The sequence below is a fragment of the Rhopalosiphum padi genome, chromosome 1 (genome assembly GCF_020882245.1).
Source record: "Rhopalosiphum padi isolate XX-2018 chromosome 1, ASM2088224v1, whole genome shotgun sequence".
Classification (NCBI taxonomy): Eukaryota; Metazoa; Arthropoda; class Insecta; order Hemiptera; family Aphididae; genus Rhopalosiphum; species Rhopalosiphum padi.
This window is the reverse complement of record NC_083597.1, coordinates 29,571,771-29,584,886: the sequence shown is the minus strand read 5'-3', so window position 1 is coordinate 29,584,886 and position 13,116 is coordinate 29,571,771. Positions and strand designations below refer to the sequence as shown.

Here is a 13,116-nt window from a genome sequence, read left to right as displayed (position 1 = left end):
TCAATTTTATGTGTTTGTTGAGGAATCATTTTGACGGCTAATAAGTTATCGGGACTTCTATACTTTGCGTTGATGAAAGTCTTATAATTCTTTCAAATGCAATTAAATTATTTTAAAGCATTTTTTGTAAAATACATAAAATATAACTATTTACTATTAAGAGGACGTTACACCCCGCATGTGTTGTCTCTGACTTACAAATGTAAAACACTGTTATCGTAAAAACTATTAAGCGTGGGAAAGAACCAAGAAGGCTACAGTCATAACGAAGAAACGACATTTTCATCACATAAAATAGAGATATTTGGCTGTAAAATATCGTTTTTATTTTATCCGACCTACAAAAAAAGTTATTCAAGTTAAAAATAATTGATTTTAAAACAACAAGAACTTTTTTAATATACGTGATATCAAACAAATTAAAACGATATTTCACAGATAATATTTTCCGTTTTATGCGGTAAAAATTTGGTTTCTTAGTAGAGAAGAAGTTTATGACTGTATAGTCTTCTTTTTGCTATGTTTTACATTTCTAAGACGAAGACAGCACTTGCGGGTGTAGCGTCCTCTTAAGTTCCTTGAATTGAATACAAATGCAAAAAAAAAGTTAATTAAAATGTTATCATTTACATTTAGGTACATAATTATTGTATTTATATAAATTACTTTCTTTGAAGAGTTAAATTATAATTATTATTTGAATGAGTATACCTACCGTGACACTATTGAGTTATTAGTATTTTGTAATACTTTTTTATCAATTTTTTCACAGTAATATTCACAAAAAGAGGATACCTACCTATTAAATCAATTAAAGACTTTGGGAATTAAAATTTGTATAATTTGTATTTTTATTTTCAATCAAGGAATTTATTTATATTCTAAGTTTATATTAATACAGTATTATAAAAATGCTTATGGTAATTATTTATGCAAATTATTAAATAACAATAATTCTTGTTTCTGAAGACGTTTTCTGTGATAATAAACTTGCCAATATCTATCAGAAAAACTAATTTTATTTTATTTTTGTGTTTTGCTAAAGAAAAATAATTTGAGTGTACCTAAAATACATTGATAGATATGGATTTATAAATTATATTATACATATACAATTAATATAAATACATTTTTAATAAATAATTTAATTATTAATTTATTGAGTGTATAATGCCATAAACGGTGTGTGTGTAACAAGTTAGAATTTAACAGTGTATATATTATCTAGTTACTAAAATTAATTACCTATTTGACAATTTAGTTCAGTGGTTATCACAGAAAGCGAAATATAACGTTTTTTTTTTTTAACTAATTATTATTTGACATGTTTGTTGTGTTTATTTAAAATCAAATAAATTAAGTCTATAAAGAAAATATATTAACTTAAACGATTGTCGTCGTGCGCCTGTTGTGAAAAATCGCGTTTGACATCATAGTCATTTTTAATTTGAAACATATTTACCTACCGTTTGTTGTGATTAGAACATTAATAATAATAATGCAATGCTTATAATACGTTTATATAATGATTGTACTATAATTTAATATCCATTAACAACGAGTTCATAAAACGTGTGCGAATTTATTAGTAAATTCGTATAGTAATGAGGTGAGTTTGTTTAACAATTTTTTTTATTTAATATTATTATTATTTTTTTTTAAATAATCAAATCTAATTTTCAGCTTAATAACAACGTGTAACGGAGTCGCGGTGAAACATTTTTTTTTTTTGTATTGTTATTATACATATATGATGGTGGTGGGTGAACCGGACGTTCAAAGTACGCAGCTATACGACATTATATATACTATAATAAACGAATTAACGATTTGTCGTTTTTTAATGGATTATCAATTCGGATGCGTAGGCGTAAAAGATAATTTTTTGCCGCTATCCTGAATACGACTGTACTAAATATATATTTGTTTTCGTTTTCGTAACAAACATAACAAAATACTATAATACAATCATATTACGCCATCGATTATACATTTTCTATCCTAACAATATAAAATACGTTATTTAAAACTTAATATTTGCCTTCCAACGAACCGTATATCGGTCGTCGTGATATTTTAAATACCTAATCGAGTATATTATTACACGTTTGACGAAAACAAAATCCATACAGTATTACTACGTCATAATAATAAAAATTTAATAAATAATGCCTTCAATTATTATTTATTTATTTTGTTCTGTTTTTTTTTTTTTTTTGTTACAGTAATAACTGAAGCTCTGTACACCCCATGGACTTCGTTAGTGTACATACAAATATAAATTAAAAAAATTACTTGAAACTACATATGCGTATATTATCTAACATAAATATTATTTGTTTGGATTTCATTTTATACTCTTCTAAAAACAATAATAATATAGGCACATAATCAAAAATATTGTATAATTTATTTGAAAATAAAAGTTACTTAGTAAGTAAAAAAAAAATTAACGCAATGCTCTTGTTCAATTTTATATTTAATTTTTCTGTTTTGAAGTGATATTCGAATACACTTTTAAATTCATTTTCGGTATCGAATTTTTGTTATGTTTACAATTATAAGTTTATCCTATCGCTGGATTTTGAATGTTTTTTTTGTATAAATCTTTATCTTCAATCGTCGTTTTAGTTTTGTATAAATTACATTCTCTCTTGGCCCTTGCCAACATTTTACAGATAAGTGGAACATAAATAGTAACGATTTTTCCCGTTTTAAGTTTTAAAACAAAAGAAAAAAAATAGTGATACATCGCTAATATTGTTGCGAAGTGATTGAATTTTAAATTTTAGAAGGAGAAAATAATTTATTATTATCGTTATATACTTGTGAGTTTTTTTTAGTTTTAAATCCATACATGAATATATGAACATAATTATTATTGTTAAATGTAATATCTATTTCTATTATATAATATAAATTATGATTGTCATTTGAATTATACACCTATTAATAAACATTTTATCAATATACTTTGTCATTGTGTAGTTGTTTACAATATATTACTGTAGGTATTTTCTTTTTCTTTTTCGTCGTCGTGGATGATTTGGCGGTGGCAACGTCAGCGGAAGACGATATGAGTTTTTCCGGACTGACTACCCGGTGAAAACCTGAACTTACCTCGTATGCAATTCATCTTTAGAAACACTTAGATATTGCCTAAGTAATCTGAGTATTTACCACACATACACTCACACGCGTGTACATATCGATATGCCGTCGCGTATTAATATAATATTATTATTATTATGTGATAACTTATTGGCCATTCCTCTTATCGTATTTTTTCTTTCTTTATATTTATATAATGACATACCTACTGATGTTTATTGCTATACCTTATATTACAATATTTATATTATGATGTCGACATTGTTGTTATAAACTTGCTGTTCGTTGTACATCGTATTTATGCCATTTATGGCCTTCGTTGTGCATGATTAAAATCTGTTTTATTATGTTTTCCATTTTAGCAAGATCCAGATAGCCACGCAACCACGCTGTGCGAATCATGCGAGAAGAAAGTCTATCCCCTGGAAAAGGTCGAGATCGAAGGCAGACCGTTCCATCGGTCATGCTTCAGGTGCACGCAATGTCAGTGCGTCTTGAGGTGGGGTGAAATGTTTTTATTGTCAATCCAATCATTAATTATAAACTGTCACACATTACACATATTATGATTTTTATTTTTCCATTTACCTAAATATATTATATAAACATATCTATCTATTAGTGTCTATTTAGACATTCATGATTGGGGAGGCAGAAAATAGTTGTATACAAATTATAAATCTTTACATATTCTACTTCACTACAGTGCTATAGGTTGATTAGCCTAATTGAAAAACTGTAGAATATTCTAGATAGGCCAGATAGGGTGTATTAGTTATTAGTATTTATTAGGTAACCATTAGTTAGTACTATACCTCATTTGTAAAGAGACGTCTATGGTCTTTATGTTTATTATATTGGCTGCACAAAAAGTTATGTCGTTTTACTAGGATTGGCTTTAAATTTTAAATCATTCATATAATTATTTCATTTTTTTGCGTTACAAGTACATGTATATATTCAGTTCTATTTCTATAGCATCTCAACCAAAAGTATCGATAATTTTTTTTTGAAAAATGGCCAATTTTATTAATTACTTTAATTATTTATTTATTAATTTTGCTTCAATGTTATTGTTACTGAATAATGAATGTAATGTAGGAAAAATCTAAGTTAAGTTGTAACTTAATTTACATCTAAAAAACAAAAATAATTGCATACATAAATATATTTTTATAAGAGTATTTTAAATGATAGCACTAAATCAAAATATTCGAATAACAGTTTTTTTTTTTATTGCTCTATTTATGTTGACTGTGCGTTTGTAAGAGAGTATAAAATGCTGAAATACAAATTTATTATATTTAAAAATCATTGTGGTTTTTATTTTTATTTTTCATTTTTAAACATTTATATATTTATAGAATGGACACGTTTACATGGAATAAAAATCGTTTGTATTGCCTGCCACATTTCAAGCGGCTGTTCATATCTAAAGGGAATTACGACGAGGGATTCGGCGATGATCAGCACAAAAAGAAATGGGAAAACGGACATATGCAACAGGCCCTCCAAGTCGCCGCAATCACTGCCGACACGTCAACTGATTAATGTATTATTATAACAGACAAAGGGGGAAAATTATATTAATATTAAAAAAAAAGTTAATAATTTAAACATTTAATACCAATGAAAAAAAATGTGATCTTAAAAAATATTTTAATTTATATTTCTATATTTATATGAAAAAATTAAATTTTAATTATTTTTACAATATTTATGTACTTAATGCCAGAATCTATTTATTTTATTTATATTGGTAAATATTACCGAAGTAATTATTTTTATTTATTATATTAATATTTTTTTATTTGTATAAGCATTGTGAATGACATTATATATTAAAATAATAATAAAAAAAATAATCATTCATTTGTAAGTACTTAATATTTTTGAATAGGTAATTCATAATATTATGTTATTTTTTAGTTTATTAGATGATTTTTTTTTTTTTGATAACCTTATACTTGATTTTTATAGATGTTGCATTACCTATACATAATAAATAATTCCTCGATTTTTATGTAGGTGTATATTCTACTACACTTAAGAATAATTCTGACTATAAGTGACTAAGTATATGTTTCTACTTTCTAATGCATACCTATAGATTCTAGAAGTTACATTATACGTCCTCGTCTGATGACCACTGTCAACTTACAAGTCAATTAATAGTAAATATACTTCGGTAAGCGATGTTTTGACCCTATTGCTGTATATAATTTTTACATATATAATATTTTCTTATATATAGGTCTAGGTATCATATTGATATTGGTAAAAATAGGTCATTTTAGGTTCTAATCAGACTGCGATGAATAATATATTAAATTTACAATGTTGTTTTTGATCTGTGTCTGAAGATATTTTTTATAGTAAAAAAAAAATTGTAAAATTTATAACTTCAGCTTCTTTTATGATATAAAAGCAGGGAATAATCTAGTTTTTACTTTGAGCGTGTCAATAGTAAAACTTCCTTTTTTTTTTTAATTGCAAAAAATAAAAAAATGAAAATTTTCACGCAAAATCAGTAAAGGCCCATCATTAAAATCTATTTTCCTAAGTAGGTATAATGTATAAATGTTTACAAAATTATGAAAAATTATAAATTAAGAATTTGGACAAAAATATTAACTATTTAAACGAAGAATAAAGATTTTAATTATTTTGTTATAATTCGAAAAAAAATTTTGTAGGGATTTTAAATTTTTACGGAGGAATTTTTTATGTTTAAAAACATCAATTAGATTAATACTATGTTATTTCATGTTTATGCGATGAACCTATTCATAATCGCGTTTAGGCTTTCTACAGTAAGACAGTACAATATTGACTTTAAAGTATAAGTATACTTAACGATGTTTGTTGTCTTGTTGATATAGATAGTCTTTGCTTAAAATCGTTTTTTGTTTAAAATACATCATTGAATTCAAATTTGACACATCCATTAAAGTGAACCATTCGATAATCGATACTATACAGCAGAGCGGTACCCACTTGTTCACCTTTTTAGATATTATTCTGCATTCTACACTTTTATTCACTCAAACGGCTTGAACTTGGGCACAAACAATTCTTACAAAATAAAACAAATAAAAATGTTGTTCTGTTATGCTATTTATAAAAAAAAAAATATTTTATGAAATAACCCACACCTGTTGTTTAAGTTACTATAGATTCATTAGTTGTTATGTCCCCTCTCAATTTATTGAAATGCCTGAATACATGAGCTCAAAGTACCTTAAGTAGGTTGAAATGTTTTATTTTTAAATTCATCTTCACTTTTATTAAATAAAAAAAAAAAAATTTACTTATGCATCAATTGATTTATAAATAGTGACTTATAAAATTAAGTTTTTAAATGGCTTTTAGTATTATTATATAGTAATTTCACCCAGGACCCAGGTCTTCCAAGATTCCGGCATTACTTATGACTTTATGAGTTATGATCTTATGGTTTAAAAATAAAAAAATATACAATTTTATTAATTTTATATAAATGAATTATAATTTATAAATGAATGTTTATAGTTTAAATATAATTTGTAATACTCATTTGGGTGTATGTTTAGGCATTTTGTAATACCAGAAATACTCAAATACCTCATAAGAGACCAGTATGAACTTGAGCTTCTGCTCCACAAAAAACTGTTTAGATCTATTTAGGCATAGATTATCTGTCTACCTACTACATTACTTCTCAAATTTTTTGTCATAAGGTCCACTAAATTTAATGTAGAACTATCAAGCAACTCCTTTTCTAAGATCTTGAATGATTTTTTACCCAAAAGTTACTAATAGCTTTAAAAAAAAGTCTACAGGTCTAACAGCCCAACAATAGATCCATTGAGAGCAGAGCCAATAATGAATTAATTGACAATATATCTAATTAATATTATATGTTCAGTTTGATATATTAAGAATATTTCTTTTTCATTTCGTAACAAGGTAACCTATCTCATCTAAATGATGAGTACCTACACTATTTATCGGAATAGGAAACGTGTCGATGTTCTGATTGATACCTAGTTATTATTATCAACCTGAAACTCAAGTAAAGTGTTGTGATGACGATTGAAAGATATACCTATAGATAAACGTGTACCTATAATTTATCGTGTAACTTACAGTCAATTGTTGAAACCTCGACGAACAGTATTATTATTACCTATTTTATATTTATTATTATTTAACTGCGATTTTTAATTATCTACTTAATCATTATATTTTTTGCAAAAATTAAGTATACTTAACATTTAAATACATGGATGAATATAATTAGTTAAATTTCAATCATTTCTTCGACACGATTTCTAAACATGATAAAATTTAATTAAAACAATAATTAGACATCTATAAATAATGTACAAAGATACCTCTTACTTTTAATTTTTGTAACTATAGTTAATTGCAATTCAAGTATTAAACACATCATTGAATGGGTATACACAACAGTTATAAACTTATAAATAAGTGTTAATATTATACCTACTTAGGTTTTCATGATGTGGACAAAGTTGTTAATGGAAGAATGATCGATTTAAAATTACTGATTATTGTATCAACTACTTATAGTGGTAAAAATGTAAGACATAGTTATAGACAATCTCGATATTGCATTATACGTTAATACGTTATGTCTGCAAATTGAGAACTGAGAGTGCATTATATTAATTTTTTTCTTATAATGTACTCGAATATTTTATAATCTATAAATTAAAATAATATTATAAATAAACGGTCATATGGTTATCATTTAAATACATACGCGTAAGACACTATTATAGTAGGGACTTCGGAACGTGTGTTTTATTTTTTAGATAACCGCCGAATATTTACTCTATTAAAGACGCGCGGGTGTGTACAAAACGCGCGTTTTATCCTATTCGATAAAAATAATAATAATAAAAAAAAAAAAAACCCGATAACTCGTAATTGCAATAACGACTCAGGTACCTGTAACGCTTCTACGTTAACAGTATTATTATATTATTGTATCACATTGTACGACGAGAATATTTCTTGCGGCCGTTCCAGTGCGAGTGCAGTTTGCAACCGCGCGCCGACATGATCGTTTTGGCGGTGATCGCCGCCGCCGCCTTCATGAACGGTAACCATTTTCCGAACGATAAAATATATTGTTCGGTGACATATATATTATATATATAGGTATACGTAATATTATGACGTGACTATCATTATAATTTTTTTTCTTCATGAAATCTATCGGACGCGCACTCGCGTTTATTTCCAAATCCCGTCGTCCAAAACCTCAGGCGATTGGCTGACGGTGGTGGCGCACACGCAAAAATATCTCGACGGAGGACAGCATCAACTGCATTCGCGACACCGACTGCAGCTGTCGTGCACGTCGTTTTTCAATGAATTCAAAGTGCAATTGCTCTGGGCCATGGTCGTCGGATACGGTGTATACTTTGGCTTTTGCGGGTACTTAGAAGTGAGTGTTAATGATGCAGCCCGCAGTTGTTCGCCGCGCGCGTATAAGAAAGTATACCTGTATTATGCCTCCTAAATATGATTATGTTATTATTTCTGTTACTATTTCCGCGAACGCCCGACTTTCCGTTGCAGTGGAAATACTACTTTAAGGGACGCGGCAAGGAGGCCCAGTGGAAATGTCAACCGAATCGTCACTTGCCCAGACACCTGGTCTGGGATCAGATCAAATGGGGCTGTATAGGTCTGATGGTGACGAACGCGGTGTCCGCGGCGGTGGCTACGCACGTCACTTGCGGCGGTTACAGTAAGGTGTACATTGCGCTCTGCCAGTATCCGTGGTGGTGGTGGATACTCCAGTGGCCAGTGATATTCTTCCAGCAGGTCGGTCGCGTGTAGTTCTGAAATAATTATACACACAAGAGTCCGCGGACAAACAGACATTTTTAACTCGGACCTTTGTATGAATTAAATTTAGGTATATGTTTTCATTTTTAAGAGGACATCATTCCCGCACGTGTTGTCTCTGTCTTACAAATGTACATCATAACAAATTTGCGTTCAGTAGAATACATTTTGCGATGTTACCTTTAAGGCTCTAATATTAGAGTAAATTTACATATTATTAAATTTAAAGGTAAGAATATATTATGCTTTTATTGATATTTTTACTTTTAAAGTGAGTTATAATTGTTATCTGTACATCATTACAACTTTAAAATGTTTATAAGTTTACAACTCACTTTAAAATGATAGGTAATATCAATAAAAGCACATGTGATTTTCTAGATGATATTCCTACATTCAAATTTGATAATAGGAAAATTTACTCTTATATTAAATAAGCTAACATCACACAATATTATGTTCTGTTGAACGCATATTTGTTATGATGTACGTCATATTAAGTGTTTTAGGTATGTCACTGCACTACCATCACAGTGCAGGTGTTTTGTTCAAATTTTCTAGTGGACCGCAAAGTTGTGTTTGTTTTTGTATTACCATATTCGTTCAAATTTAATTTTTATTTTTACATAGGCAGTGCCGGCGGTACCTGTGTTTAATTTTTATAAGCTTTTTACGCAATCGTGGGTTTATAATTATTGTATAACGGCTATTTGAAATCTTTAAACAGATAAATAATTATTCTCATTATTCGTATTTATACGTAGATTGATAATACTCACATATTGTAATCATGAGATTCTCTACGATGTTAATATAGTTTGTCTATTAAATTTGGTGTTGTGTGTGCGCTTACACGTGAATAAAATGCGTATTTTTCCGTATAGGATTACGTGACTTATTGGATTCATCGGTCGTTTCATTCAAAGTTTTTGTTCAAACACTTTCACAGCATCCACCATAGATATTTTCAACCTACCCCGTGGTCGGTGACGGCCATACATCCGTTGGAATTGATTACCGTGCAACTGGCCATGGTCTTGCCAATATTTATTTATCCCGTGCATTGGTGTGAGTATACACCCGATAAGTACGCCTGTTGCAGCACATACATTTTTTTTTTATTATTGCGGTCGTACTTCGATCATATTTTTTCTTGCCGACCGTGGTCTTATAAGACCACACGACCCTCTCGAATTAAATTAATTTCCATTTTTCTGCACAGTTCCGTTTTATGGATTGGCTCTTTACACGTACTATCACGGCATCGTACAACATTCGGGAATCACTTTCAAGGCGCAGTGGTGGCAGCCCTGGCAACCGGATTGCATGTTCCACGACAACCACCATCAGTATTGTCACGTCAACTATGGATTTAATTGCGCTTTGTGGGATAAGGTCGGTGAATTTCTAAAATAAAAAAAATATATACTATATATTATTATACGTTTTGTGAGAGACTATATAGTTGCAAAAACCCCGTCACTACGTTTTACCCGTTTTGGTTTATTTTTTAGATCCATGGGTCCATGAGAAAGATCGATCGTTGCTATAGCGAGCACACGGATAATTGGGGTTCCGGACGACCATTGGCGGACTTGTCGAGCAAAGAACGGTACCAAGAAATCCAGGAGAGGACCGCTGAAAATCCGATTGCTTACCGCGAACAAATTAACCCATACTTGTTGTGATCCATCGATACAGACATCCAATAATAATCAACAACTGTTTAAAACTCTCGTGGCTGTTGGGAATATGATTTGGGGTTGATCTCTCTTCTTTTTATGTATATATAAAAATGTTATGAACATTGGTTACATGTAAACATGGTTATGAACCAGATCAATGTTTATTTTTCATATGGCTTGTGACTTGCATTTAATAAACTCAGTGTCACTGACATATAATTAATAATAATAGAAATGTATGCAGTCGTGTTATGGTTTATTTTGCCAACTCTAAGTAATATTTAACATAATAATACGTGCATTAGAAACTTAAAAAATCACTAGAGCAGCATCCGTTATAGTCTGAGTGCTGCACGTATTTAGTATTCTACTTGTATGTTTATATTACCTGTTTAAGGGGAATCGATCCCGCGGTTGTGTTTCTACTAAATTATGTCTATTTATATTTTAAATTTGAATACACCAATTGTATTCTATTGCTATGGTCAAATTAGTGTGAAATAACTAAAAATCTAAGGAATTTATTTTTTCTTATAATATATTATTTTAATCTAACACAAGTTGAATAAGATCTACGCAGTTCATACAATCATTCATGCATATCATATTATATATAACTTAAATTTGTTGGCACTAGTTATTAGTTATAATTAAATGTTTTAATTTTTAACATTTTTATAACATACCATATCCGTGCAAAATTATTTCAAATGAAAACTTTATGATCTAAAATTTAAATCTACCTTATAAAACTTATGACATTTTTTTTTTTTAAATACAAAATATAACATAATATATAAATATTAAATAATACTAAATATTTACATGCAAGTACAAAATTTTCTACAAAAATATGAAATAAAAGTTTAAATTTTACCAAAGCAGATAGGTATGTATAAATCGACTGAAAACGCGCATGCAATGGTGGAAATTGTCATTTTAAATGTCGGTGGAAACGGCGTTACATAATTACATAATTTTATTCTGACAATTCTAAATATTCAATAGGTACAACTTCTGAAAACATATTGGAATTAAAAGTTAAGTCTATTAAAAAATAACTTTTCCCCCTTTTTAGAATTGAGCTCTTAAGCACTTCAAAATTAGTTTTTTTAGTTTTAAATAATAATAATTTTAAAAGTAAACATTGTCGAAGTAAAAAACTGCATTTTGTAAAATGTAAAAAGTCAATTTCGATTTTCAAGGTTAGGTTAGGTTATTCACGACGAATTCAAATATTCATATTTTTTCAAAAATGGTTACGGACAATTAGGTTAGTTAATACAATTGGAAAAATATTGATTCTATTAGAAAAAAAAACCAAATAATTACTATTTGTGTAGCGTGTCATTGACATGTGCGTGCACGTTGGGAGCGCCATTTTACACTTCAGTCATATACACTAATGATCACTTACTACAAGACACATTTGCATGATATACACGCACATGGGAAATTGCCTATATTGAATTCCACGAAAATCCTTGATATTGAATCCTTTTTCTAGTGTTAAACAAAAATTAACACGTTTGTAAAAATATAAATATATTTATAATAGTTATCTATAGATATCTTTCTTTTTTATATAATATAATCATGGAGTGGACCTATGGTATACAATATACATCATTTTACTTAAACCTAGTAATATGAATGTATTATTTAGATGTATATATATATTATATATATAATAAAATCTACGATTATTATTTATTTCTGAGGCAACAATTTAAACATAAGCATTTTTATGATATACGTAAACGACTAAAGTCTGCTAATACCGAGACGTGGTTGGTTTCGTAATGCAGTTCGCTTACATTACAATTTATTTGTGCAGATGTCCTGTTACTTACGCGTACTTACGGATACTACGGTTGAAAATTTCTCCAGTGAGATGGTCGATGCCAGTAATACAGATAAAGTGGACTTGTCGAAAAATGGTGAAATATCTACTAAATAATTTATATAAGAGGACGCCATACCCGTATGTATTGTCTCCGACTCTCCATCTTACATAAGTACATATAATATAGTATCAAATTTACGCACAGCAAATCACGTTTAGCTCTGTTAATTTAAAAATAAAAGTAAATCGACCTATTATGAGACTTGATGGTAAGAATATTATCTGTGTTCGTATGATGATGGTTGTTTTAAGATTATTTAGTGTTTAAGTGAGTTATGAAAATTTTTAATTTACGCTATAATATATGCCTACGCATAACTTGCTAAAAAATTGAACAATTGTAAAAAGCCAACATATACCTATACGATCACAGAAAATATTCTTACCATCAAGTTTCATAATAGGTAGATTCACTAATTTTTGAACTAACGGAGCTAAATGCGGTCTGCCGAACGTAAATTTGGTAAATATTATCTATATTGGGGTTTAATTTGAATATTTTATAAAAAATGTAATGGTTTATAAAAAAATGCAAAAATATTTTTACCT

The 13,116-nt window shown here is 28.7% G+C and overlaps 2 protein-coding genes across 15 annotated transcripts in view; both read left to right on the top strand.

Annotated features, from left to right (window-relative positions):
• The window catches only part of LOC132923021 (F-actin-monooxygenase MICAL3), a 34,875-nt gene extending 29,892 nt beyond the window's left edge, over nucleotides 1-4,983 (top strand). For 10 of the 14 annotated variants that reach the window (XM_060987296.1, XM_060987130.1, XM_060987068.1 and 7 more), the window contains 2 exons: nucleotides 3,474-3,610; nucleotides 4,476-4,983. In XM_060987296.1, the coding sequence (XP_060843279.1) occupies nucleotides 3,474-3,610; nucleotides 4,476-4,662 (324 nt within the window). In that variant the 3' untranslated portion in view covers nucleotides 4,663-4,983. Of the gene's footprint in view, nucleotides 1-2,225; nucleotides 2,973-3,473; nucleotides 3,611-4,475 lie in introns of those variants that run through there. The other 4 variants (XR_009661177.1, XR_009661175.1, XM_060987537.1 and 1 more) reach the window with 1 other exon arrangement.
• A 3,050-nt stretch (nucleotides 4,984-8,033) lies between these two features.
• On the top strand, nucleotides 8,034-10,900 carry LOC132917595 (lathosterol oxidase-like). Its single transcript, XM_060978400.1, has 6 exons — nucleotides 8,034-8,221; nucleotides 8,388-8,569; nucleotides 8,704-8,952; nucleotides 9,861-10,044; nucleotides 10,199-10,371; nucleotides 10,491-10,900. Exons 1-6 carry the CDS (start codon nucleotides 8,179-8,181, stop codon nucleotides 10,662-10,664), a joined length of 1,005 nt encoding a protein of 334 aa, XP_060834383.1. The 5' UTR covers nucleotides 8,034-8,178; the 3' UTR covers nucleotides 10,665-10,900.
• The last annotated feature ends 2,216 nt before the right edge of the window (nucleotides 10,901-13,116 follow it).

What these genes read in the sequence shown, in the direction of transcription:
- LOC132917595 (XM_060978400.1), top strand. Translation starts at nt 8,179, where the DNA reads ATGATCGTTTTGGCGGTGATCGCCGCCGCCGCCTTCATGAACG. An exon ending in CGCCGCCGCCTTCATGAACG is followed by an intron (nt 8,222 to 8,387) that starts GTAACCATTTTC and finishes CCAAAACCTCAG; the next exon opens with GCGATTGGCTGACGGTGGTG. An exon ending in ATTGCGCTTTGTGGGATAAG is followed by an intron (nt 10,372 to 10,490) that starts GTCGGTGAATTT and finishes TTTATTTTTTAG; the next exon opens with ATCCATGGGTCCATGAGAAA.